Raw genomic sequence first — 27,706 nt, 5'->3', positions numbered from 1 at the left:
CAGGCTGAAAGGGGTGGCTAGAGGGCTGGTGGACACATCTCCCTATGGCTATGGAGCATGGCCAGCTCTGCCTAGCAAGGGACATGGAGCCCCAGTGCTCAGGAACCAGAGGCTTTTGAGAGCCTAGTCTAGTCCATGGGAGGTGTGTGGACACGCACATGGGTGCTCAGGAGGGGTGGTGGTGGACAAGGGCCAGAGTCTCAGGCTGGAGGGGAGCCTGGTTAAAGCTCCCAGATGGGAGTGGAGATTTTGCCGGCCTGTGACCCTTGAGGCTAGTGGTTGGTCAGGAATCCAAGCTGTGGGCATCTCGGAGCTGCTCTTGATTGTGGTGGGGTGTGTGTGCCCATCTTTGGGCCTCTGGGGTGTCGTTTGGCTGGGGGTTCTCCGTGTTCTGGAGCCAGCATGCCTGTGTGTAAGTAGGTTGTTGCAGAGTTGTGCACCTGTGAGTATGGGGGCCGGTGGAGGGAAGAGGTTCACAATTACCTTCCAGAGTCTCTATTCTTGCACCTCCTTGCCCCTCTTCTCAGAGCCTGCTCTGTCTTGGCCACTCCCAGCCCTGTCTCCAAACCCTGCCTGAGCACGGGTCTTACTCGGGTCAGGTCCCCTCCGGGAGGGCGGGGAGGGCGCTAGGACCCTGCGGGGCGGGGCGGGGCGGGGCTCCGAGCTCCGTCCGCTATACCTCCGCAGCCTGGAAAATACCGAGCTCCGGCGAGCGGTGGCCCCAAGCCCCCGAGCCTTGCCCGGAGGGAGGGGGCGCGCGGGGCGAGGGGCGCGGGGAGGGCCGAGCGGCAGGACCCACTGCTCCTCCCCCCAGACCCCTTGCGTGGCCCCCGGTCTCCGGGGCAGCGGCAGCTCAGCGGCGGCGGCGGCGCTCGCACCTCGGCCCCAGCGGAGCAGCGGGCACAGGTGAGCTGCCGGCCGGCGAGCGTCCACCCCGCCGGCACCCCGCCCCGCTCACTTTCCGCTCCGGCGCCGCTGCCCGAGTGAGTTGAGCAGACCCGGCCAGCACCGCGCGGACACCTCCGGACCGTCCGTCACCTCGGTCCTGGCCTCCCCCGGGACCCGACGGGCTCTCGCAGCCCCTCCCCCCACACCCGACACGCAGCCCCCACTCCAGCCCCAGGGAGGTCTGGGCTCGCTCCTTGGGGATGCCCCCAGTGACTGCTCTTCGCCGGTTCGCCCTCCCCAGGGGCCAGCCCCTGCTCATCTCGAACTCTCTACCGCCCAGGACCCCGGACAGCCCCACCCGCACCCCCAGCGCACTGACTCCGGTCCCCAAACCGGTCTTGCAGGTCCCGGGAAGGTGGCGTCAGCATCTGCAGCCGCGTCGACGTAGTTGGAACCTCCGCGGAGAACCCAGGAGAGCCAGACTAGGACCAGGGCCCTGGGTTTCTCCATGGAGAAGTCGGCGGCCTCAACAGAGCCGCAGGGGTCTCGGCCGGTCCTGGGCCGCGACAGCGTCCAGGTGCCGGACGACCAGGACTTCCGCAGCTTCCGGTCAGAGTGTGAGGCCGAGGCGGGCTGGAACCTGACCTACAGCAAGGCCGGTGTGTCTGTGTGGGTGCAGGCTGTGGAGATGGATCGGACCCTGCACAAGATCAAGGTAGGGTTGCGCTCCTGCACGTGCGGCCTCACCACCTCCAACAGGGACTCTCTTGGTCCTCCCTCAGAGCCTCAGACACCTGCTTGTGCGTTTCAGAACTAGCCTCTGGCCAGGAACCGGGAGGAGACACAGTTTGTTCTACAAGCCCCCATCACACAGATGGGCCAACTGAGGCCTGGAGAGGGCGTGTGACCAGGCTTGTAGTTCAATAAACAGAACCTAGGCTTCTGCATGCCCCTGCCTCATCCAGGGAGGTGGACTGCTGCCAGGTCCATCTAGGAGAGTGACTCCCTCAGGGACCCCTCTGCCCCCACTAGCCTTCACCTGGTACCTGATCTGAGTCATTCAAGGTGGGAGACTGAGCCCGTCTCTCCCTGGTTCTCTCATTCTGAGCTGTGTCTCTTTCCCTACTCTCTGCACACTTGGCTGCCAGGGACCTGATTCCTTCCTGTCTGGTACCCTGCTCTTCCCCCTTCCCTTCCTGTCTGCTCCCTGAGCCTGCTGTAGGGACTCAGGATTGAAGCTGGCAGGTCCTGGAGGCAGGGCTTGGATGTGCCTGCTTTACTCAGGGCCAGGCTGGGGGTGAGCTGGGGGGTGACGGTGAAGGCACACCAGCCCCTTCATAGCCATCAATCTAGTTCCTCATGACCCCTTGATTTCTCTTTGCCTCATCAGGACAGGCTTAGGGTGTGGAACCCCATGAGCCCACCTGTCCTGGGGCACTAGATGGGGCAGAGGCTGGTGAAGGCTCCGGTCCAGAGGCATCAGTCACTAACCCTAGCACATCTGGCTTTGTGTGAGTGCCACATTTTGAGGGGGGTTGGTCTCCCTGAAGCGGGCTCCTGGCAGTAGGCTGTGCCCTTTACATCCCTTCCTCTTCCCTTGCCTCTTCCTTTCTGTGTTCTTCTGGAACTGCGAAGGTGTGTATTCCTGTTTCAAGGGATGGTGGGTCAGGGCCTTGGACTCAGACCTCCTGCCCTTCCGGCACTCCAGCCCCTCTTGCCTGGGCCCGTCTCTCAGACTTAGCTCAGGCATCTTGGTCTCATCCCCGGAGATGTCTGACCCTCAGTTGTCTGACCTTGGGCCTTTCTGATCCCTTCTGTCTTAGTCATTTACAGCTTCGTCCATCTGTCCCCATGCAACCCCCTGGTTCACCCTTTCTGTTTCCCTTCTCTCCTCTATGACTCTCTGAGATCTGGTTTTCCCTCTGGGACTCTGCCCAGGCCTGAGGACTGTGGGCTGGAGGACCCTCCCTGGGGGCCTGACCTGTGTCTGAGCCTGAGGCGCAGGGAAGGAGAGGGCAGCTGGTACGTGCCAGCTTGGTGCTCACTGAAGACAAGGAATAGGTCCTACCTCAGTTCGTGTCTCCTGCACCCAACACAGACAGAGCAGGGATGGTGGTTGAATGAAGGATGGGATGAAGGAGGGAACAAACTGCACAGCTGAACAAAAGGTGAACAAGGTTGTTGTGAGAACAAGGTTGTTTTCCTGACCCTGACCTGGGAAAGACTCAAGGACGGCTGCATGGCGGGGTGGGGAGTGTAGTTTCCCCACTGCGCTGGCTCTCTACAGGGGGCAGGGGAAGGTCTGAACTGAGTCCAGTACTCCCACCCTGTGTCAACAGGGTGGAGCTTCCTCCTCCGTCTGGCTTGGTTAATGAATAAACCAGCCTGGTTCAGGACTGGAGTTGATGGTCTGGGGGCGAGACCACCACTACCGATCAATCAGACTTGCCCAATAGTCTTCCTTGGGGGTGGAGGAGACCTGGAAAAATCAGGGTGTTGCGGGCTTGTGGTTGGGATAGTCACCCACCCCGGCAGCCAGGATCCTGACCCCTCTACCCTCTCAGAACAGAGACTGGAGGTGCCGAAGGACCCTTGGCAATCCCCTGTTTCATACTCCCCCCTCACTGAGGTGCAAGTGAGGACGCTGAGACCCAGAGAGGGGCAGGGCCCAGCCCAGAGTCATATCCAAGTTCCAGCAGAGCTGGGCTTGGAACCCAGATATCCAGCCTCTCAGCTACGCCCTCTCTGTCTTTTTTCTCTCCCAGTTGCTGCCCTCCAGATCTGCTCCCTCCAGTGGGGTGAGGGTTGGGACTGTAGGTCGGGCAGAACTAGGATGTTGTGTACCCCACTCCCGATCCCCTCGGCACAGTCAGATGAAGCTGTGGGAGATGGACAAAAGTCCCTGACCAGCTCACCCCTAAAATTTTACCCCTAACCATTTCTAAGAGCCCCTGTTTTGAGCCAAGCATTTTTCTCCAGCATCTAATATAACTTCAGTCTAGTCTTGGGCAGTGGTAGGCTTGTTTCCATGCCACAAAGAAACTGAGGCTAAGAACTGTGATGACATTGACCTGGGGCTGCAGGGTAGCTGGGTAGAACCTAGGCCAGCCTGGCTCCAGAGCCTCAGCCCCTCTCTGCCTGGGCTCACATCTTAGTCAACATTACAGCATTTGACCCCATCAATAACCCTGTGAAGGACACTGTGTTCTCATCTCATTCTCTTTTGACAAATGAGAAAGCTGAGGCACAGAAAGGGGCATGGCTTGCCAAAGTCACACAGCAGGTCTGAAGCCAAAGTCCCAGAGCTGATTGGGTCACTCCTGGAGGCTGGAACTCAATCAAGGTGTTTGTTGAACTTCTACCCACTCCCCACTTCCCCAGCCTTCTAGGCCCGCCTCCTGGGCTGGGAAAGCCAGCTGCCCCCGGGAGGGGCCCTGTGCTGGTAATCACGGGGTGGGGGTGGGGATCTGGATCTGCCTATCTATTTACCTGATTGATTTCCTCCATCTTATCTCCGTCCCCCCAGACTTATCTTCTCCTACCTCTATGTCCAGAGGTCCCTGGATGCCACTGTGGCGCTGGGCCCAGCATTCGGTGCCAGGACAATGGGAAGGGGCTGCTGGAGGCCCTTTCCCTCCCTCTGGCCTCCAGCCCGGCCTGGCCCAAGGCCTGCGCTGTGCCCTGGGCACTGGAGAGGAGGCAGACACCGCCTCCTGGGAGGTCAGGCCCTGTCCCAGAGGCAGATGTCGAACATGCATCCTGGTCCAAGGCAGAGGGCAGCCTGGAACCTGAACCCAGGTCTCTGAGGGTCCAGGCCAGGCTCCCTGTGACTCCGGCAGTTCGGGCAAGAGATGGGAATCCAGAGGGCCTGTCAGTCAGTCAGGGCCAGCTGGGCAAGAGGTTGGCGGCTTCCTGGCTGTGCCGTCCTCTTCTGTGTGTGTGACAGTGGGCACATCCCTGCCCTTCTCTGAGCTGTCTGTCTTTCTGTGTCATGGGGCTCTCTTGGCCTCAAGAGCCTCTGAACTCAGTGTTTGTGCCGGGGCCTGTGGGGATGGAATGGGGAATGGGGGACAGAAAGCAGGAGAGGGCATGGCCTGCCCAGCCCTGCCCTGGATGCTGCTGTGTTCAGGTTCTCCAGTGCTGCTGCATGTGTCCAAGGCAGACCCCAAGGCAGGAGTTGGTCTGGTGGGAAAGGGCTTGAGGGGCTTGGTGGCTGGAGTAGGGGTGGGCGATCTCTTGGGGGAGTGTGGTTATGAACCTGAGGCTCCTGTTGCTGTAGGAAGCTGCATGGCGGGCACCTGTGTTCTCTGACTTCCTGTCCTATGGCTCCTCCCCTTCCCCCTTGGAGAAAGCTCCAGTAGCCCCTCACTGCCCTGTCTCATTATCCACCTGCTCCCCACCCCCCACACAAGCTCTCAAGCCAGTGCTCCGTCCTGTCAGCGTCTGTGCCTTATTCTCTCTGCCTTTGAAACGAGGGGTCAGGGGATCATCTCAGGGATCTCTAAGGGCCCTTTTCACTCGTACAAGTCTGTGGGACTCAGAGGGTCATGGGGAAGGCGGGTAGGGGTGGGGGCAGGGGCAGGGCTGGGTGTTTGGTCTTTCTACTGTATCTTCACAGCTGTCCTGTGGCATAGGTCTTATTAAGCCCATCAGACACATGTGGAAACAGACTCAGCAGGAATTTACTTGGGCAGGGCCAAATAGAAAGTGGCTGAAGCAGGATCGGAACCCAGGTCCTTGAGTTCAAGGCTGAGACTTCTGAGGCTGAGATCTCTCTGCCCCCTTGGGCTTTTGTGTCTTCAAGACCTCATGGCTCATAATTTTCTTTCTCTGCTGACTTGAGTCTTGCTGTGCTGTGTCACTGTGGGAGGGCATCCTGGAGGGGACCCAGCTGGGCACAAGCCCAGTCTTTGCTGTGTGACCTTGGGGGTCATTTCACCTTTTAGAGTTAGTTTTCTTATCTGTAGTGGTGGAGGTGGGAGTTGTCTGGTTTTAGGACTTTGCATTGGGTGAGTTTAGGTGCAGGATGGGCCTCTGTCCCCTCTGGGCCTCAGTTTCTCCATTTCTACAGGAAGTTGCTGGGCAGGTGGTTTCTAGAGGCCGTCCTGGCCTTAGGCCGTGGTAGGGGCTCTGGACGCAGAGTAAGGGCAGGTAACTAAGGCCTCGCCAGCCTTTAGGTGTGTGCGTGGGGGCGGGGGCTCAGAAAGGGAAAGGTCAGGAGTGGCTCGAGGCTTTAGAGAAGGCTTCCTGGAGGAGGTATCTGGGTCGGTTTGAGGCTGTAGGTGAGAGAATACTGAGTCCAAAGTGCCAGCCACATGGCCTTAGGCAGGTTGCTGCCCCTGCCTGGGCTTTCGCTTCCTCATCTGTCAAATGTGGGTGGTAGTGCTGCCCTGCCTGTCCCAGGCATTTTTATTCATTCACTCACAAATTTAGTGGGCATTCACTTACGGCGCCTCTGCCTGGCCTTGTGCTGGAGGTTGGAAACAGAGAGGGGAATCAAACTTGAGCCCCGCACTCAAGGAGCTCCCTATTTGGGTGCTGAGGCAGCCACTTGCCAGGGGAGCTGTGGGGACCCAGAGTGGGGCTCTGAATCAGCCTTGGGGGCCTGGGAAGACTTCACAGAGAGGGAATGCTCAGGCGATCCCTTTTGAACTGTGTGGAGAATGAGGCATACCAGTTTGATAGTGCTGGGAGCTGGCCATGCAGAAGAGCAGCTGTGCAAAGGAGGCAGGAAACAGGGAAGTAAGTGCATTAGGAAAACTGTAGGCATTTGGTGTGGGGCTTGGATCTTGGGGCTGGAGGTGTTGAGAGAGCTAGACAAAGGCCCCTAGGACTTGGATCCTGGAGCCCTTGGAGTTTCAGGGGAGGGTTTTACATAATGCAGTGGGAGGAGGAGGCTACTGCTGTATTGTCTGGATAGAGGGCCCGAGGCCTGCACTAAAGGAGGCGTTGCTGGAATGGAGTGGCAGGATTGCATCCAGAGAGAGAGAGTTAGGAGAGACAAAGGATGGGACAGGCCACTCACAGGATAACCCCTTGCAAATGTGCCAATTGGGGAGTGTTATTCAGGTTGAGGTGTGGATGTGCAGCCCCCTTGATGCCTTTTGGGGGACAAAGAACCCTGTGAATGGGAGTAGGGCAGGGGGTGGGGTGGGTGCCTCTAGTCCGTGTCCCTTGGGGCTAGAAGAGCCCCCCTGGCCGCCAGGCTGGCTCTGTGCCCTCTGTGCCCAGCTCCCCAGGCTCTGGCTTTTAAATTTTAATGAGCCTCAGCTCAGTTTCCAGTTGAAAGTCTTTAAAGTTTCAGGAGATAAGAGAAAGGAGGGAGTCCAAGAGACAGACGGGTCTTATTTCTTCCCCTCTGTCCCCATGCCTGGCTGGGCCACCTGGAGCCAGAGTTGAAGTGCCACGACCCCACTCATCTGGCACTCTTTGGGGATCTGGGACCTCCCTGGGCCACTCTAGTCTGCTCCTGAGGGACTGGTGGACACAGGCCTGGGTATCAGGTTGCCACTGACAGAGATGGATAGAAACCCTATTTCAGCCATGACCCCTGACCTGGACAGATGCGCATGCCCCGGCAACAGGTGAGAGGAGGGCTGCTCAGACCAGGTGGCAAGCTTGAAGTGCCTCCCTTTATCTCCTCTGGCGTGCCTGGGCTGGCGTTGACACACTGGAGCCCCTGGAGCTTCGGCAACACAGAAGGTGGAAGAAAGTGGCGGGTCCAGAATTTAGTGCTGGGTCCCACGCCAAATGCAGGCTCCTCTCACCTGTCATTAAAGAGAGCCTGGGGCAGGTGGCATGTGGCATGTGGCATGTGGCATGTGGCACAGGGCAGCTGGAGCAGTTCTCTGGGGCTTTAGCTTAACTATTGCCTCCCTGCCTCTCAGCCTGGGCTCCCTGCAGGCAGGTACTTGCTACCTGTGGTGTCTCTAGAATGTTTATGTCCTGGAGCAGGAGAACAATGCTTGCACATGTACACCCCGCATTCCCCCCAACACACGGGGAGTGAGGGGGTGAGTACCCATGCAGGGCCCAGGCCATTTAATTTCATCCTTTTGTTGCACATCCTCCATCTTCCCCTGGTTCCCTGAGATCTCCTCTACCATCTCCAAGACCCCCCTTCTCAGTCTTTGGACCCTCTCAGATTGCATGGGACCAGGTACTGGGCCAGGGAGGTGATGAGGCAGAGCCTAACAACCAGAGGGGATGGCATTCCCTTGTGTGTCTCCAACATTCAGTCATTCAACACATATTTATTGAGCATATACTATATGCCAAGTTTTGTTTTATATCCAGGAACTTAGTGGCAAACCAGACAGATTAGGCCCTGCTGTCATGGGTTTACATCTTGAGGGTGAGATAAGCAATAAGTAAATAAGACACCAGATGGTGGTTGTGTGGTTTGAGGACAGGACGGTGTGATGGGGTTGTCCGGCCTTCGATGTGTGGGTGTTCTGTGTGGAGCTGGGTTGTGGGTGACCGTGTGTCCTCACTGAACACATGCTGGTGCCCCTGTGAGGTTGTGTGTGCGCCTCTGAGTGTGAATCTGTGTGTTTCTGTGTCTGGTGTTACTCTGTGTGGGAGTCACACCCCCTCACTGCAGCGGAGCTGTCTCTGATCCAGTTATGACTCCTCAGCTGTCTCCTGGTGGCTCCTGCCACCTGCTCCGTGCAGCTCTGACTGCGGAGGTTTCCCTCCCTGTCCCCATCCAGCCTGCTGGCCTGGCCCTGGGCCTCCTCTGGGTCTCCGAATCTCTCCAAGAGTGTATTTCCTATTCCTGTCTCTGATGGTTACTTCCTTTGCCTTAATCCCTTATCCCTTTCCCCCATTTTTTTTCTGTCTCAGCTGTTTATTCATTCAACAAACTTTTCCTGCCTCCCACATAGCCCGTCAGCTACTGTGCTGCTGCTGGGGACCAGACACGGATTGGACCCAGGCCCTGCTCTCAGGTCCTAGTGGGAAACTGATGTGACAGCCCTCCGTGAGAGCTCAGGCTGAGGGAGGCCAGGGGCAGCAGGAGTCTGGGGGGAGGGACTGGGAGGCCAGCAGGAGCTAGGCAGCAAGTTGAGAGGGTCTTGGTGAGTCCCTCAGGAAGACAGACTCCCAGGGGCAGAGACATGGGCTGAGGGCAAGGAAGGAATGGAGCCAGAGCCAGAGTGAGGAGGATGCTGTGCAGTTAGGGTTTGCTGGAGGCAGGGAGAGAGGCAGCAGAGTTTTTCAGACTGCTCAGTGCCATCATTAGCTCTGGGTTACAGAAAGCTCCCTGGCTGCAGGGGACAGATAGTCCTGGGAGCCAGGACATGAGGATGTGGCTGCGGTACTCCAAGCAAGGATGGCGAGGCCTGCCTGGGGTGGTGAGGAGGAGCTGCTGGGAAGGAAGGCCCTGGCTGAGTGGAGTCCCAGGGATGGCAGTGAGGGACGAGTCCAGAACCTTTCCTGGGTTCCAGGCTCAGGAGGGGAGCAGAGTGGAGCAGGCATTGGGGTAGGCATGACAGCAGTGGTGGACATGGTGCCTATAACAGGCCTGTGTGCTGTCTGGGGGCTGATCCCCAGGAGGCTGTTGAAGATGCAGTCTGGAGTTTGTTAGAGAGGGTTGGGGGCATTAGGCCACTGGCGGTCCCTGAAGCCCAGGGGGACGTTTATCCAGTTTGTCTTTGTCTTGATGTCTGTGGGTCAGGCCTGGCTTTGTCTTATCTCTCTGGTCTCTTGTCACCCCTCCCTTTTCTTCCAGGCCCACCCACTGTCTGCTTCTTCTCAGCTCTCCCTCCTCTGTCTGGCTTCCCCACCTCCCGGAGGGCTGGAGCCAGGCTCCAGACCAGGAGGTCAGCTTCTGAGCTGTCAGCAGGATGTTCCTCACTGCTGCGGAGCTGGGGCCTGCTGCTCATGAGCCTGGGGGATGGGGGTCCAGGTAGGCTGCTGGAGATGAGGGGGAGGGAGGAGGAAGGAGGCCGAGCAGCCGTGAGTCATTTAGCCCTGGATGGAGAGCCCCAGAGGGCCCAGCTCCGTCTGCCTGAGCAGACCCGTGAGCAGACTCAGGGAGCTCTGTCTCGGGGCAACGAAGCAGCATCTCCACCAGAGTCTCAGATGGGCCCCACTTTTGGGGAGAAGATGGGTTATGGGTATATTATTTTATTTTTTAAGTGTATTTTATTCTCATTGGAGAGAGAGAGGAGAAGGGAGATAGAAACACTGATGTGAGAGAAACACGGATCAGTTGCCACTCACATGCGCCCCAACTGGGTATTGAACCTGCAACTTAGGCAAGTGGCCTGACCAGCAATCAAACCAGCGACCTTTAGGTTGCAGGATGATGCTTTAACCAACTGAGCCACAGTGGCTAGGGCAGGGGATATCTGATTTTAGACCTCCTTCTTTTCAAAAGAGTGGGCTGCGCAAGTTGTCTGGTCATTTTTCAAATGGGAATACTGAGCCTGAAGGTGGGGGAAGGAGACCCTGCGTTGGGCCGGGTCTGCTCTCTGTGTCCTTCTGGCTGCCCCCACTGCAGGCAGAGCCAGCCACGACAGCTACACCCCCCAGTGTGGAACCCCCAGGGACAGCCCTCCTCTGGCCAGGGGCTGGCCCCCTGAGATCTCCTGGTCCTCCACAAAGCAGAGCCTGGTTCTTGGAGAACAGCTTTGGGGACGGACTTTGGGTCACGGTGGGTTCCAGGTTGTTCCTCCACTTCACCTTTCTGAGCCACTGTTTGTAAATGGGCATAATCTTCCCTCCTAGGTAATTGAGAGGATAGGACTCGGTGAATTTGCAAAGCCCCTAGCACGGAGCATGGGGCCGAGCTGGCACGCCGTTCACATTTGCTGAATGGATGAAAGTATGAACAGTGTGAGGCACCCAAGGGACAGCTCCATTTCCTCCAGCTCTATCCTCATTCACTCGGGTTGCCTCATGGAACTGTGTGAGCCCTCTCCTTCCCCCATCCCATCGAGGCCCTTTCCAGGCCCTGGGCTCATGTCAGCGCCTCTGCCAGGAGTCTCTTCCTCTTTCTTACGTGTGGTGCCATCTGCTTTCTCTTCATCCCTTAGGACTCCACTTAGGTGCCCCTTCCCGAACCTTCTCCCCCAGCTCCCCTCTGTCCTTGCCCCGACTGCCCAGGGTTGTCATGCCTGTGCCCCGGCCGGAGGGTGGAGGGGCCCTGAGTCCCTCTGGCTCCACTTCCAGCCCGGCCACGAGATGCAGAGCATTTCCACGTGACTGAGCATCAGCCTGGGCAGCCTCAGGCCCCATCTTAGCTGAGTCCTGGCTTCCATGTCCAGGGAACAAGGACCTTGGGATTCCGGACATTCTTTTTTATTTTTATTTTTAACCTCCCCTGAGGACATGCTTATTGATTTAGAGAGAGGGAGGAAGGGAGGGACGGAGCAGGCGGAGAGAGAGTAAGAGACAGAGAGACATGGATGAGAGAGAAACATCAATTGATTGCCTCTTGTATACGCCCTGACCCTGACTGGGGACCAGACCTGCAACCTAGGCGTGCGCCTTGACCAGGAATCACCCCTGTGACATTTTGGCATGTGGGACAATACCCAATCAACTGAGCCACCGTCCGGGGCAACTGGACAACATTCCAAACTTAGAAAAATCTATATATAGTTTCTATAGCTTGTATAAACTACATTGTATCAACAGTAATAAGAACCCAAAAATGAAAAATAAGTCACCCAAAGTCTTAATTTCTGTGTAAAACTTTTTCTCTGTTCCTTCTCACTCTCATTCAAGGGTGTAGATAATTTATACATAGTTTAGACCAGCAATTTTCGACCAGTGTGTGGCGGTGCACTGGTGTGCCACAAGAATTTTTGAAACATGAATACCTGACTATTGAGTCAGGGGCACTGACCTCTGTTTCCCTTAGATTGTCAGATAAAACAGTGACAACAGCCAGCACAACAATAGCTGTCCACTGTGAATGAACCACATTTTTTTTGTCAGATCAGCAAAAAATACATGTCTTGGTGTGCCGCAGAATTGTAGTAATTAGCATGTGTGCGCCATGAGATGAAAAGGTTGAAGATTGCTGGTTTAGACTGTGGCACCGGTAGAGGTTTATACCCTCCTTTTCTCATTTAACTTTGCATCTGTGAAAGTCCCTCACATTGCTGAAGGATCGTTAATTCGGGGACATTTCCAGTGGCCGCCCCTTGCAGTCCTGTCCTGGGTTTTGAGGCTTCAGAGCCTGCTCAGCCCCGCCCCTGCCTCCGGGCTGGGGGAGCCTCAGTCCTCCGAGGCTGGCAGCAGTTACCAAGGGGATGTGTCGTTCTTTTCTTTAACTTTTGGTTTAGGTTTTATTTTTTTTAACTTTTTCATCTTACTGTTGTTTTATTACAGTTGTCCCAGTGTTTCCTCCGTGGCTCTCCCCTGCCCCCGAAGCCCCCACTCCCACAGTCGTCCTCGCCCTGCTGTCCATGTCATGGGTCATCCACACATGTTCCCCGCCCAGACCCTTCCCCTTCTCTCCCCCTGTCCCCCTTCCCCTCCCCTCAGGTCACTGTCAGTATCTTCATTGTTTCCATGCTCCTGGTTCTCTTTTGCTCATTTGTTTGTTTTGTTCATTAGGTTCCTGTTAAAGGCAAGACCATATGGTATTTGTCCTCACTGCCTGGCTTATTTCACTTAACATAATGCTCTCCGGTTCCATCCCTGCTGTCTCGAAGGGCAGGAGCTCGTTCTTTCTTTCTGCTGTGTAACATTCCAGTGTGTAAATGTACCACGTTTTTTGATCCACTCATTTACTGCTGGGCATTTAGGCTGTTTCCAGCACTTGCTATTTTAAATAACACTGCTATGAACATAGGGGTGCATAGGTTCTTTTGGATTGGTGTTTCAGGATTCTTAGGGTGTAATCCCAGCAGTGGAGTTGCCAGGTCCCAAAAGGCAGGTCCATTTTTAGTTTTCTGAGAAGACTCCATACTGTTTCCCACAGTGGCTGCACCAGTCTGCACTCCCACCAAGAGTGCACTAGGGTCCCGTTTTCTCCACAACCCCTCCAACACTTGTTTGTTGATTTATGATGGCCATTCTGACCAATGTGAAGAGGTATCATTAAGGTTTTAATTTGCACCTCTGTGATGACTCATGATGCTGAGAATCCTTTCATATGTCTCTGGGCCCTCGTATGTCCTCCTTGGAGAGATGTCTGTTCAGGTCCTTTGCTCTTTTTTAAATTGGATTGTTTGTCCTCCCAATGTTGAGCCATAGGAGTTCTTTATATATGGAGTTCAGCACAAATAATGACCCTTTTTTATTACAAAATCACAAGCATGTAATTCTGTAACATAACAATATCACACCCAAGCACACCAAATGACATTTTAGGCAAAATTTTCAACTTAAAACTATAAATTATTATACCCATATTATTACCATTTTCACCCATGGAACCACTACTTCTGCCAGATCCTGTCTTTTGGAGATCAAACTCTTGTCTGAAGTATCATTGGCAAAGATGTTTTCCCATACGGTTGGTTCCCTTTTCATTTTGATGGTTTTCTTTAGCCGTGCAGAAGCTTTTTATTTTGACGAGGTCCCCCATTTGTTTCTTCTTTCCTTTATGTCCCTTGCCCTAGGGGACGTGTCAGTGAACATAGTGCTGTGAGGGATTGTCTGAGATTTTCCTGCCGGTGCTTCTCTCTAGGACTTTTGTGATGTCATAACTTGTGTTTGTCTTGTATCCATCTTGAGTTTATTTCGGTGTATGGGGTAAATTGGTGGTCTAGCTCGTATTTGTGCACATACCTAACCAGATCTCCCAACACGATTTATCGAAGCGGCTATTTGTACTCCATTTTATTCCCCTGTCCCCTTTGTCCAGTGTTAACTGACCACGGAGACGTGGTTTCATGTGTCATTCCTCACTCAGCCAGGCCCTGCTGGGGGCGGTGGGCAGGATCGTTATCCGGTACACAAGGTATTTTGCTCATTACGAGAACAATAATGTTTTCGTGAATACTGTAACAGAACTTTTTATTTGTTTTTGTTTTCTGCGAGTATAAATTTTGGTCCTGGTCCCAGGAACTAAGTTGAAAGAGACATTTTTGTGATTTAAAACAGGTTCACCAGAGTGCTTTTCAGGATAGTGAAACCCAGGTGTGCTGTCCCTCACCTTACCAGTTTTACCACACCCTCACAAGCAGTGCGTATTATATATATTTTCTTTTGCTAATTTACCAAGCATAGTAAAATTGGTACCTCAATACAATTTTAATTTACTTTTCTTTAACTATCAGAACCATTAAAGATCTTACAACAAAGTCCTGGGGTGGCCCCTGAATCTGTCTCGGACATGCCTTAGTCCTACAGCCCATTTCGAGAGGGTGACAGCAGCAGTGGTAATCAGCTTCAAGTGCCCTAGGGGTTTTTACAAGCATCCAGGAGTCTTGCCGACGCAGCTCGCTGGAGGTCAAGAGAAGCTCCCATGGGCACAGCCTCTTTGTTGGCTCACCTGTCCAGTCTGCTGTTCAGGCAACAGGTCTCGGCTAAGCTGTGCAGGGCCCGGGGGGCGCCAGGGTGAATGAGGGGCCACGGCACTGCAGGCTCATTGGTATATCCCAGTGTGTGCTGATGGAGTGAGGCTTGGGGGCCGGAGGGGTGGGCCCCCAGCCCAACCTGCATAATTTAGGGACAGGGCAGGCTGCCTGGACAGGGGTCAGCTGGGCCAAAGTTTGAAGACAAAATAGGACAGGAGCCAGTGAAGGAAGGTCCTGGGAGGGTCAGTCAGACTGCTCTCCTCCTGCCCCCGCCCCACCACTGCTTCCCCCAACCCTGGTGTAGGTGCCTTCGCGCTGCTGTAGAGACATCGGAGGGGAGGACGGTCTTAGGGGGTCTCGGGGTCCCAGAAACCCAGGCGCAAGGGCAGGGGCTCTATCAGCCTGTCTCAGTGCTGGCCCTGTGGGCTTTGGGAAGGGCAGAGTGGAGGGCCCTGAAGCCAGCAAGCAGGCGGTGAGCAGGCAGGGAGGAGGGGTCCCTGGAGCTGGTCTCAGCGTCTCTCAGCCCTGGTCAGGCAGGGGGAGGGCGGCCGTGGTTGTGAGGGCGGTGTGTGTGTTGGGGGGATGTGTGCCAGGCGCTGGTGTCAGAGGGCCACCCACCCCCTCCTTGTCGGTCCGCTTTGTGGAGAGAGAGGGGGCTTTTTTGTTGTTGTTAATGTTGCTCCTTGTCCCTGTATATCTTGGCTGCCCTTTGGGGACCGTAAGGAAAGTGGTCCCCTGAGCCGGGCCTGAGAAGTCAGGAAAGCTGCCTGAGCCAGGGCAGGAGGAAGGGCAGCTGCTGAGGCTTTATGTCCAAGCCTCATTTAATCCTCACAGCTCGACTCTGAGGGGAGGATTATCCCTGTGTGAGACGGGGATACTGGGACTCAGAGCTAGAGTCCTTTGCCCAAGCCAAGGGCCCCCAGGCAGGACGTGGCCAGGGCAGAGGCCCGTCTGACCCAGACAGCCCCTGGAACTGCTGAGTAGACTGTAAGCCCCTGGGGCCTGGCGGGGCCTGGCGGGGCCTGACGGGGCAACGCCTGGCCAAAAGGTTCTCAGAGGGGCTTCCAGGGGCAGAGCTGCAGTGCTGGGAATGCTGGGGGTTGGGAAAGCGCGGCCCGCCTTTGAATCCAGTGAAGTCTGAGCATGGAGTCAGTGACCTCATTCAGACGAGGAACCTCTGGGCTTCTCCTCCCTGGTGAGCAAGCCCTCTGAATTCAATGAGCGCTGCATAATAACCATCAATTAGCTCAGCCAGTCTCCAGTTGCAGCCGGGCCAGTCCTGCTCCCTGATGGAAGTAGCAGAGTGTCCTGACACTTGGGGGTCAGGCACACTCGGGCTCTGGTTCTCTGCCTCAGCACTGTTTAGCCGTGTGGCCTGGGTCGATCATTATGACCCTCTAGCCTCACCGTCTGCATCTGTAAAATGGAAATGATGACACCCGCTGGGGGTGCTGGAATGGTAAGAGATGGTTTCTCCACAGGATCCAATTTGGTGTCCGTAACAGTTGGCAGAGGTGGTCTGCCCTAAATTTCAGCCCCTGTGGGGTCCGTGGTCCAGGTGCTGCTGTCTCCTTTGTGGGACAATAACTTAGTGACTTGAACACATGGTAGTGGATATCAAGGCTGTTGGCTGTTGCTTGAGCCTGTGATCGAGTTGATACTTGGTGCCTAGGAGGACTTCCTCTGATTTGAAAATGGTTCTGTTGGGGAAGGGCAATTGCCTATTACTCCTTTTACCAACCTACTAAAATGAAACACAGGGAGAAGTCAGCACAGCCTGAGGGGCTGAACCCAAATGGGCCCATTACCCTTCTCTGGCCTCAGTTTCCCCAGTGGAACCCAAAGAGTCGAGGTAAAGGAGAGACTTTGGGATATGCTTTGGGCCCCACAGAGCCCGTGGGCGGGGATACTGGAGACCGGCTGTGTGAGGTCTGGGAGTGGGAGCCAAACTCAAGTTCACCTGTCTGTCTCAGTTTGCTTGTTACTGCCCTGGCCCTTGGCCCTCAAGGCCGTACCACAGCCCCATGGGGGTGACCCGACTAACTTCTTTCCCCGTCTCTCAGGTCAGCCATCTCCCTGGGTCCTGGGAGGTACTGCTGCCCTTCCTCCCTCCCACGGAGACCCTCCTCTAAGGCTGAGCGTTACGAAGTCTCCCAGAGAAGCACAGGCAAGGGGTAGGGAAGGGGGGACAGGGGAGGGGCAGAGTGAGATGCAGCTTAGACACTGGGCCCTGCTCTGTACATAGTTAGGGAAGCCTCTAGGCCTTTGAACCCACCAGTCCCTGCCCGAAATGTCCTTTCTCCCCTTGTGGCAGTTCAGCTCCTTCTCCTTTGAGACTCCCTCACCCTCTGCTCCCATGGTTCCCTCACCTCCGCCCGCCATCCCCCAACACTGCACATTCTCTACCAGGATTTTGTGTCCGTGTCTTTCCTACCACACCCCTTTTGAGGCTCCTTCGGGGCGGGGCCAGGTCCGGTTTGCCTCTGGGTCCGTGCTGTTCAGTTGCAGGCCTGGAGCACAGCGGACTCCCAGAAGTGGTGAGCGGTGGATGGAAGGGCAGGGCCAGGGCGAGGCAAGAGAGATGCCTGGGGCACAAAAGAAAGGACGCACGTGTGGCCTAGTCCTGGCCTGTGGGAGGGTGAATGGCTGCTCGAGGAAGCCCACAGGAGTAATAACAGCTACTGTTTTGAGTATTTGTTGTGTATATTAGAGTATTTTTTAGTATATTTTAGTATTCATGCACATTACCTCATTTAATGTAATCATAACATCCCCATGCCATAGGTACTTACTAGTATCCCTATTTTTCTTTCTTTTTTTTAAACAGATTTTATTTTATTTTTAGAGAGGGGAAGGGAGGGGGAAAGAGAGGGAAACATCAATGTGTGGTTGCCTCTGGAGCGCCCCCTACTGGAGACCTGCCCCACAACCCAGGCATGCGCCCTGACTGGGAATCGAACTGGCAGTCCTTTGGTTCGCAGGCCTGTGCTCAATCCACTGAGCTACACTAGCCAGGGCAGGTAGCCCCATTTTTCATATGAGGAAACTGAGACTCAGAAGAGTTAAATCTTGTGCCCAAGGAGAGGATTGGAACCTGGGATTGCCAGACCCAAAGTCTGCAGGAATCTCTCTGATGGCCTTCCTTGGTTGTCCGGTGCTTTCTGTTCACCACTCTGTGTGACTCAGGGTGCTGGGGGTGTGGGTTGGGACCAGGGGTTCTGGACAGTAACAGTTCTCCCCATTGAGGGGGTCTGGAGAGAATGGAATCCAGGGGTCACAGTCTGTATTTACCCTGGGCCTTAGTTTCTCAGCTGTGAAATGGCTGCTTGTCAGTCTCCCGGCTGTGACCAGGCTTTAAGGGCTTTGTAGCCCAGTGCGGCTCCTCCCCTTTAGTTCTGGATTCCAGGGGGAGCTCCCAGGTATTCACCTGAAGTGACTGACTTGCCCAGGGCCCACTGGATGTGCTTTCCATGCATGGGGCCCATCCACCAGGTGCTCTCCAATAACTCACTCCTGCCCCCACGCATGCATCCCAAAGCCTCTTAGAATTACACCTTGTCTTTGCTGATGTGGCAGCTGGCCCTGCAGGCAAGAACAATGCTAGATGTAATTTACCGGTCTTGGCACAACCACACTGGCCTCCTGGGGCTGTGGAAAGAGCTGGGTTAGGAGCCAGGCCAGTCGCTGGGGATCGTGGGAGCCCATGGACACTCACTGTTCCGTAGTCTGCCTCCCAGACCTGGTGTCCTCACCTGGAGGGCCACCACAGCCAGGGCTCTTACCTGCCCAGTGCCCCGCCCCCCAGCAGGGCTGTCCGTGCTGAGAGTCCGCCACCAGCTGGGAAACCTTTGAAGTTCCCACCTGTATCTCGAAGATAAAACGTTATGCAGAGTTGACTCTCCACAGGTGCCCAGTCTGTCCTGGGGCCCTGCGTGCCCTGCCCCTGGCCTGCTGTGTCAGAGGGAGGCCTGTGGTCCCGAAGCCACAACGGTTCTGATCCAGAGGCCCGATCGAGAATGGGCAAAATCCCGGCAGCGTGGGCCCCTGCTGGTGTGCACGCGGCAGTGGCTGCCGCTGGGCCCGGGGCCCTGGGGCCGGCCTCAGGGAAGAGGCGTCCCCACAGAGCCTCGTCCTGCTGTCCCGGGCCCTCCACGCCTGCACCGGCCAGCATAACACATCTGAGGACTTGCAGAGCCAAGCCAGTTCCCCACTTGGATTCAGAGTAGTTCCGGTTTCCTCAGAAGCCACACCTGAGTGCTCCTCGATGGTCAGGAGTACAGGGAGGTCTGGTTTTGTCTTGCATCCCTGCTAGGCCGCTTTCTGGCTGCCTGACGTGGGCAGGTTTTTATTTTGCAGCACAAGCGTGACACCGCTCACACATATGAAGGTGAGTGTGTGTTGGGTGTCTGGTGCGGCACCCGGACGGCCACATGGCTGCTGAGTAGAAGGTTGTCTGGAATCTCCCGGTGGTGCCAGGTCCGCCTCTGCCCGCTCCTCCCACGCCCCCTCCCCTCACACCCCTCCTGTGGGGCTGTCCACCCACGCACGCACTCACTCAGGTTTCATTAGTCTCGTTAGTTTCATTAGTCAGTCTGATATGGCTCTTGAGTCTTTCCTTGACTTTTATGACCTGACTTAAAGGCCAGTTATTCTGTGAAAGTTCCTCATTTTGGCTTTGTCTGACTTGCCTTATGATTAGATTTAGGTTATCCATCTTTGGCAGAAATGTCCCACCATTGGTGCCTGCACTCTTTTCGCTGTGTCCTGTCCGGCATCACCCAGATGCACTAATGATGCTCACTTACTGATCATTCGCAATGACGCTCATTACTATAACATTCACTTTGATCGCTTGATTAAGGTGGGATCTGCCAGGCTTCTCTGTCATGAAGTTACTCATTTTCCCTTTGTAATTAGTGTTTGATGAGAAGGTACCTTGAAACTATGTAAATACCCTTATGGAGCATTCAGTTTATTTATGTTTTCACTCCCGTGTACACTTTGGTTTCCTGTTTTATTCAGTGGAATACGATTTGTTACTGTCATTATTATTTATTTTAATACCCCGGTGTCCCGCCTTTCGCCCCTGGGAGGTGGCCGGCTGTCCTCGTCTGCCCAGGCCTGAAGGGTTTCCCAGGATGTGCACTCTCAGTGCGAACACCGGGGAAGCGCCAGGCACGCACTGATGAGCTGGCCACCAAACCAGCGGAAGCTCGTCCTGCTGGCTCCGTGCCCTCTAGGCGAGGTCCCTGGCACTCTGTGGGTAGGTCCTTTTTTGCACCATAAGATGTTCCAGGCTCATCTCACGCTTACTCTGACCCAGCCCCAGAATCGCGTATTTCCCCAAGGAGACCTGGGACCAGGGCCTGTTGAGTGCTGGGCTCTACCACACCACGGGGACTGGAGCAAGTGGAGCCCACTCGGCCCCTGCAGGCCCCTCTCATCTGCCTCCGCGCCTGTTCCCTGGCTGTTCACTCTGCCCGGGCCACTCGGCAGACACCCGCCGTCCAGACTAAGCTTCTCCATGAAGCCTGACCCCTCACCCACCCCACAGAGCTGGGCAGTTTAGGGAACCTCCTCATTTTCAAGTAGGTCTTCTCTTTCCACTGGAAGCCTTTCGAGGACAAGCCCCAGTTTCATCTCTGGCTCTTCTGCGCTCCTGCAGGGCGGGAACCAGGCTGTGAAATGATTGGATCTAGTCATGCTCCCTCTTGGAGCAGGAGAGCAAACAGTGAGGGAGAGAGTCTTCAGACTGAAGTCTGTCCTTGAACTCGGGTTTTCTTAATTCTAAAATGGGGCTAATACCTTAGAGTGTTGCTGTAAGAGTAAAATGCCGTAATGTGTATAAAGCACCTATTAGGGTGGTACCTGGCAGGTGGTGAGTGCACCTCTCAGTATCTCCGAGGGAACTTTTCTTTTCTTGAGAGTACATTTATTAAAGCTGGGGGCAGCGAAGTAAAGGAAGGGCTTAGGGCAGAAGAAGCAACGGGATAGTCTGGGCAGCGGCTGTGCTTCGAATCCCAAGAAACGTTATAGGAAAGGAGTGAGCCGAGGTGGGGCTGCTGTCGGCCCACTAAAAAGTCAGAGGAAAGGGGCATCGGAGACGGGGTCAGAGGGTGAGCCCAGGACGAGCCGCCGCCGCCCGCTGCTTCCCGCAAGTCTCATGGGGACCCTCAGAGTTTAGGGGAGAAAAGTAAAGATACGCACCTGAGAGAGAAGGATGTGGGTGTGCTCCAGAGAGAACCCCCGGGGGAACTTTTTATTTAAAATTTTCCCATTATTCCAGAAGCAGAGCTATACAGTTTAGAAAATTAGAAATGCAAACAGAAAAAAAGCCAACAAAAAACCCACCGTGTTCTCATCAGTTCGAGATCGCCGCTTAGCACCTCAGGACCGTGCTGCCCGAGCTGTCTGTGCACGTGTCACCCCCACCCCGATGAGGTCACCCGTGCGGTCCAGGTGGTGATTTGCATTTTTTTTCAGGCAGCAAATCTCCAGCATTTTGATTCAGCAGTTTTTGGCACGTCTCATCCTCGGGCCATGTTCACATTTCTCCAGTTGTCCCAGATCTGTCCTTTCCGGCTGTGGGGTCCCAGCCAGCACCCGCAGTCCAGGACCACACTTTCTATCTGGCTGTCGTGTCCTCTGAGTCTCTTAGTCCAGCCCAGTTCCTCATGACGATCCATAGAAAAGACAGGGCCAGCGACGCTGCGGAACGGCTCCCCACCTGATTTTGTTCTCACGGTGACAGTTTGTTCCTTGCTCCTCTGCGTCTTCTGTAAAGCGAAGTCTGTCCAGGGCTTGATGAGTTCATTGGTGCCTGGAACCCCCAGCAGGTGGTGACGTGTCCTACCTGTGGCCTCCCATACAGTCAGTGGTGCCAAGGCCTCACCCGGGATCAGGGCAGGGCACTGCGACCCTCCCTCACGTGGCTGTGCGTAGGCCTGTTTTAGGAGAAAGCAGGGTGTGTGCTTCCCCTGGTGCTATCTGAACATGAAGTTCCCAGAGGCCTTTTTAAAATGCAGAAAAGTTGTTCCCTTGCTGAGGGGAACTGGATTCTGGGGGGCTGGGCCTTCGCGTAAAGGAATTACAGAACAAGGCTGTGGACTGAGTTTCCTCTTGCTGAGCCCAAATCCCGTCCCCTGGCAGCAGGACTCTGAGCCCGGCGTGTCCCCGTGTCTGTCTGCAGCACCAGATGGAGAACCCTGAGATGGTTCTGTCTTCACTCGCTTTCCAGGCACGTGATCTGGAGTAAGTCCCATCTCTCTGCCACTTCCCAGCCTGCTGGCTGCCCCTGGGCAAGTTACTTCCCTCAAACTCTCTGAGCCTCAGTTTCCTCCGGGATTTCTTGTCTGGCAGAGTTGTTGTGCGGGTTAAATTTTAAAAAAGGTATCTTTGGCTCCTTTCTCCCCTAGATGGAAAGTTCTTTGAAGACAGGTTTAGTAAGTAATAAGAAATCCAAATAACAACAAAAAATGCAGAAAACTGTACTTGAACAACAATAAAATAAGTTTTTTAAAAAGAAAGATATCCAAAGATGCTTATTGAATTAAAAAAGAAGGGAGGACAAATGGTACGGCCTGGTGATAAGTACCGTGGAGGAAGGAAATCAGCCATTTAGGCAATTCCTTTGTTCCTTCATGCCTCCATCTCATTTAACATGTGTCCATACCAGCCTCTGTGCCGAATCAGCTGTGAGCCTCCACCCAGGAAGGTCAAGGGTCCGAGAGGGCACAGATATATAGAGACTCAGTGTATGGGAGTCCAGAAACTCTGACTGGGTAATTCAGGAAGGCTTCCTGGAGGAGGAAACTATGATAAATGGGGAGGTTTGGTGGGGGCTAGAATAGGGGAGATAGACTCTGGATACAGGGGCTGCTGTCTCCTGGCACAGGTGGCTTCTGGGAGGATTGGACAGGACCCATGGCACGTGGTGAGCCCATGCTGGCTTCAGAGGACACTGTTGCTTCCTGTTTTTCTCTTCCTCTCCCCTCCGCCTGTCCCCCCTCTGGTCCCCTGGTACCAGGGCTTTGAGCCTTGTGTGATCCTGACAACCCATGTGTCTGTCTTGCAGTGCCGGATGGAGTGCCGTGATGTGCCAGCCGAGACACTCTATGATGTCCTACATGACATTGAATACCGAAAGAAGTGGGACAGCAATGTCATCGAGACTTTCGACATCGCTCGCCTGACAGTCAATGCGGACGTGGGCTATTATTCTTGTGAGCAGGCCCTGGCACACTGCCCCGCCTCCCTCAGGCCTCCCCTGGCCCACACCCAGCCTCCTCCTCCCATCTTCCTCCTGGCGACTGCCCCCAGGGCCAGGCTGCCCAGAGACCTGGGTGCTGAGATGTAGGGCTGCCCTCCTTGACGTCTCTGTCCACTCCCAGACAGTTGGGTACACACACACACACACACACTTACAAACGCATGTGCACTCCCATGTTCATGTGTACACATTCCACACAAATATATTGGTACACACGTATACAACCCACAGCCATCTGCCACATGTCCGCAGCCATGCGTTTTCATGTACACACATCACAGTAGTCCTGTTGTCGTCTCATACACTCACATATAGAAGCAGGCCAGGCCTGCAAGGTAAGGACTGTGTGAGGGTGTGGGGAGTGGAGCAGGGATGGCTGGAGACAGGAGGGGAGAGGGTTGTACTCTGTCTGCTTCCCAGTTCCAGTTCTGGGACTGTGGTCTGGTGTCGGGGGTAACCTGTTCGGTCCAGGGGGAGCTGGCAGTTAACTAGGCAACCCTGTGGCTGTGGCCTCTGTCATGCCCTCCCTTGCAGGCAGGCAGGCCGGCCAGTGGTCTGGCTGACTTGTCCCTTGCCTTCCACAGGGAGGTGTCCGAAGCCCCTGAAGAACCGTGACGTCATCACCCTGCGCTCCTGGCTCCCCATGGGCACTGATTACATCATTATGAACTACTCAGTCAAACATCCAGTGAGTCGGTGTGCCTCCCCTGCTGGGTGGGCAGGGGAGGTGCCAGGCAGGGCTGGCCCAGCAGGCCGAGCACAGGGAGAGGACCCGGTTGCTACCATGGCTTCCCTGCGACTTCCTACGAGCCCTCAGATTCCTTCTTCTTTTTTTTTTAATCGTTATTTTTTAATTTTATTTGACTTTTAGAGAGAGATAAAGAGAAAGAGAGAAGGAGGGAGGAAGAGAGAAAGAGAGACACATCGATGTGTTGTTCCACTTATTTATGTATTCATTGTTTGATTCTAGTACGTGCCCTGACTGGGGATCAAACCCGCAACCTTGGCATATCAGGACAATGCTCCAACCAACTGAGCTACCCAGCCAGGGCTTGTTTCCTTCTGATATAGTGAGAATAATGGTTCCTGTCTCCCTGCTGGGGCTCTCAAGCAGATGAGGAGAGGGCAGTGTGGGCCATCACTGTGGGTGAGTGGGTGGGATGCGCTGGATTTTGTCGGATGGAGTCCGGCCTGGCCTGGCTGGGAGAGTGGGAGCAGGAGGCGGGGCAGGGCTTCCTGGCCTTCCTTGAGGCTGGGCCGCCTCGATCTCCATGACAGGCACACGTTCTCCAGGACGGGAGGGTGCAGCCGGTCTGGGCAAGGATGAGAGAGTGTATGTGTGCCCGTACACATGCATGTGTGTGCGTGTCTGTGTGCTCATAAACCCTGACCCCAGGCCGGGGTCTTCCCAAAAGGCAACAGGGGAAGCTTAAGAGGGATAAGAATGGCCTAGTCTGACTCTTCCCCTTCTCCTTACCCCAGCAGTAGGCCAGGCCTGGAGTGGACACCAGGGGTATGAACTAACTGTGTGTGTGTGTGTGTGTGTGTGTGTGTGTGTGTGTGTGTGTGTACTCACAAAGACACCTCCTTTGCCCCTACTCTGAGTCTTACCTCCCTGTGCCTTCCATCCCCAGAAATACCCACCTCGAAAAGACTTGGTCCGGGCTGTGTCCATCCAGACGGGCTACCTCATCCAGAGCACGGGGCCCAAGAGCTGCGTCATCACCTACCTGGCCCAGGTGGACCCCAAAGGTGAGGGCTTGGCCCTGGCAGACTACCATGGGATCCTCCCCTGTACCTCAGGACATGGGACTTGAGCTCCTCAGGATCCAGAAAGGCTTCTGTTAGGAGCTGTTTTGTATTTTGGGGCATACCTCCAAAACACCATTGGAACCACAGTTTGAGACTTTATAGTGGTTTGAAAAGCCAGGGCCAAGGTAGTTGCCACTGTCCCGTGATGAAGCTCAGTGCTGTCTTCCTGGGCACCCACACCCCTGTACTCTGACTTGCTCCCGCTTACTGGCTGCTGTCTTGCTGGTTCCCATCCTCTGCCCTTCTCAGAGGTCTGGATTTTCTAGCCTCAGGTCTCTTTCCCTTGGGAAGGCTCAGCCACTCCCAAGGCTGCTGCGGCCAGCTGAGCACATGGCTCAGATGCCTGTGGCCACTGACCTCCGAGACGTGCCCCTCAGGCTGTCTTCCAGGACCTGAGACTGACTCACTGTGTCCAATGCTGAACTCACATCTCCCCTCCTGACTGGCCCCTTCTCCTCAGTCTCCCCTGCAGTCACTTATGCCAAGAGCCTGGGGTCGTGTGAGGCTCCCTCTTCTCAGCTCCCAAACCTAGTCGCCAATTCTTATTGATTCTATCCCTAAATAGCCTCTGAATCTGCCATTCCTCTCCATACTCATCTACTTCGTCTGTCCATACAGCTACCAGAGGCATTTTCCCAAAAACACTTATTTCCTGATTCTCTTTTGCTTAAAATTCTCCTGTGACTTTCCATTGTCCTCAGAGTGGAGAGTCTAAGCCCCCTCCCAGGTTTCTGGCTCCTCACGCCTTTGTACACATTCCCATCTCCCAGTCTAGGCAAACCTATCCCTCAGCCTAGACACGCCTGTCCTCCCTTCTCATCCCTTTAGGGCTGCTTCAGATGTCCCCTCCTCTGTCCTGATACCCAGAGGCGTCATGGCTCCCAGCTCTGCGGGCTCGTGCCCCTCTCGCGGTGCAGTTGGCATACAGTTGGGCCTCCCGTATAGTCCGTTCCTCTCTGGGTCCCCAGGGCTGGTCCAGGGTGGGTATCATGGAGTGAATGTGGAGTGAGTGAATGGATGAGTGACTAGGCGATGGGTAGGCCCTGAGCACCTTTGCCTGGATATGCCCCGAACACCACTGAGGACCAAGTGGCTCAGGCCCTGGGCTCACCAGCATCTCATTGAGTGAGTGTGTTGGGTGTCAGAGGCAGAGCAGACACTTGGGAATGAGACAGGGTGGAGAGCTAGGCTTTGGATTCTAAGTCAGGCCACGAGAAGGTGCTGAGCCATGAGGCCTGTGTAGCAGGTAGGCTTCTTGGAGTAGGGGACATGGAAGGACAGGCAAAGGAGGGGCTAAGCATCCGGACCATTCACCATAGAAGGGCTGGGTATAAGACGGATGTTAGCGTGAGTGGAGGCAGCTGACAGGAGCTTAATGGATCAGGATTTCAACCCATGTAGTCATAGCCTGTGGTCACCTAGGACCCTGTGGTTTTCTTCCCTGCAGCCCTTCTGGGCTCAGCAGAAGGGGATGGGACATAGAGTTGAGCCTAAGGACCTAGGTCTGAGGTGGAAAGAGGGAGCGAGGATGATGAAATCTTATAGGACTTATCTCACCCCCCACCCCTATGGAGAAGAGGGTGGCTTCCCTGGAAACCCCAGACTGGAAGCAGGGGCTAGGTCCCTGAGGCTGCTTCTTCCCCTCTCTTCTAACTACCTTGTTTTGCTCTCATAGGCTCCTTACCCAAGTGGGTGGTGAATAAATCTTCTCAGTTCTTGGCTCCCAAGGTGAGTGGCCTTGGGACTTTGTGGGGTATGGAGGCTGGTGGAGAGGGTTTGAGGCTACAGAGCTAGGTAGACTCAGGGATGGAGACTGGGAGTCGGGGGGTGCAGTTAGGGCTGGGGGCAGGGTTATGAAACTGTGGCAAGAACTCTGGATGCTCAGAGCTGGGGCTGAGTAGCAAGCAGAAGAGCGCAGGAGGGGATATGGGCGTACCTGTGCTGTGCCTGTTCACCCGACTCAGCAGTGCCGCCGGTCCACAGGCCATGAAGAAGATGTACAAGGCGTGCGTCAAGTACCCTGAGTGGAAGCAGAAGCATCAGCCACACTTCAAGCCATGGCTGCACCCAGAGCAAAGCCCGTTGCCAAGCCTGGCGCTGTCGGAGCTGTCGGTGCAGCACGCGGACTCACTGGAGAACATCGACGAGAGCGCGGTGGCCGAGAGTCGGGAGGAGCGGATGGGTGGCGCTGGTGGCGAGGGCAGCGACGATGACACCTCGCTCACCTGAGCATGGAACCACAACAGGGACTGAGACGAGTCGGGCAGAGCCTGGGGGTGGCAGATCTTCCGCGCTTTCTCCCTTCCCACATCCCCTACGCCTCCTGAGGACGTTGGGCTCAGGCCTAGGTTGGCACTTCGGCCTGGCTGGACACAGCCCTAATAAACAATCCCACAGCCTCAACCGGCTCATGCAGTACCTGCACCCCACCTGCCCGGGCACGCCTGCTGCCCTTGGCCCCCTTGTTCTACAGTTCATTTTGTTAATGTTATCATTGATCGTCCGACCTTTGCTCCTTTAGGCGTCCCCTCCTCCCCAGGTGTAACTGGGGGACTGGGTTGTTCTGTTCCCTTTGTTTCTATTCATTAGTTCACTGCAGTTTTTATGATTTTTAAAATATGTATTTATTGATTCCAGAGAGAGAGAGAAACATCGATGGGTTGCCTCCCGCATGTGCCCCAACCAAGGACTGAACTGCAAACTAAACTCGTGCCCTGACCAGGAATGGAACCCATAGCCCTTTGGTACACAGTGCGATGCTCCAACCAATTGAGCCACACTGGTTGGGCCATTATTTCACTCTTTATCTATCCACTTGTCCTGGTTGCATGTTCATTCTGCCATTCTCTCCAGGCTATTTGACTGTCTTTCACTGCTCTAAGAGAAGGAGCAGATCTGGATAGAGGCCCTGCATCAGGGGTCAGAGGGTGGGCTTCTTCCATGTGACCTTCAGCCCCATGGAGAGGGAGGTTCTGCTTTGTGACCTTCAGCCTCCTAGGGTTCAGTCTATGGGCTGGGGGCCTGATCTCTCCAGGCATCAGGGAAGGGAGGTGGAGAGTTCCCTGGGTCTCACGCCACAGGGCCGAGGTTGAGGCAGCATGTTCTAGAGGAGGGAGGTTGGAGTTGAGGTGAGAGTCATCAGACTCCAGTGCTTTGAAGGGACCAGGCCCTGGTATTTTGAGCCCTGCTTAGGTCATTTTGAAGACCTCTGGACTGGCCATGCCACGTAGCTCATTAGGTTAGAGCAGCATCCTGA

The 27,706-nt window shown here is 55.2% G+C and overlaps 1 protein-coding gene across 2 annotated transcripts; it reads left to right on the top strand.

Moving 5' to 3' along the window:
* Nucleotides 1–39: 39 nt before the first annotated feature.
* STARD10 (StAR related lipid transfer domain containing 10) lies at nt 40–26,853 on the top strand. Of its 2 annotated transcripts, none has more exons than XM_037135672.2 (7): nt 40–142; nt 1,293–1,603; nt 22,444–22,591; nt 23,223–23,326; nt 24,273–24,390; nt 26,126–26,178; nt 26,434–26,853. In XM_037135672.2, the coding sequence occupies exons 2-7, from the start codon at nt 1,397–1,399 to the stop codon at nt 26,677–26,679; spliced, it is 876 nt and encodes a 291-aa protein (XP_036991567.1). In that variant the 5' UTR covers nt 40–142; nt 1,293–1,396; the 3' UTR covers nt 26,680–26,853. The 2 variants fall into 2 exon arrangements, with proteins under 2 accessions (XP_036991567.1, XP_036991566.1); XM_037135671.2 differs by lacking the exon at nt 40–142 and adding an exon at nt 767–906.
* The last annotated feature ends 853 nt before the right edge of the window (nt 26,854–27,706 follow it).

The sequence above is a fragment of the Artibeus jamaicensis genome, unplaced genomic scaffold, assembly GCF_021234435.1.
Source record: "Artibeus jamaicensis isolate MK-2021 breed Jamaican fruit bat unplaced genomic scaffold, CSHL_Jam_final contig_64, whole genome shotgun sequence".
Lineage (NCBI taxonomy): Eukaryota > Metazoa > Chordata > Mammalia > Chiroptera > Phyllostomidae > Artibeus > Artibeus jamaicensis.
Note: the sequence above shows the minus strand (reverse complement) of the source record. Positions and strands in the feature narration are given on the sequence as shown.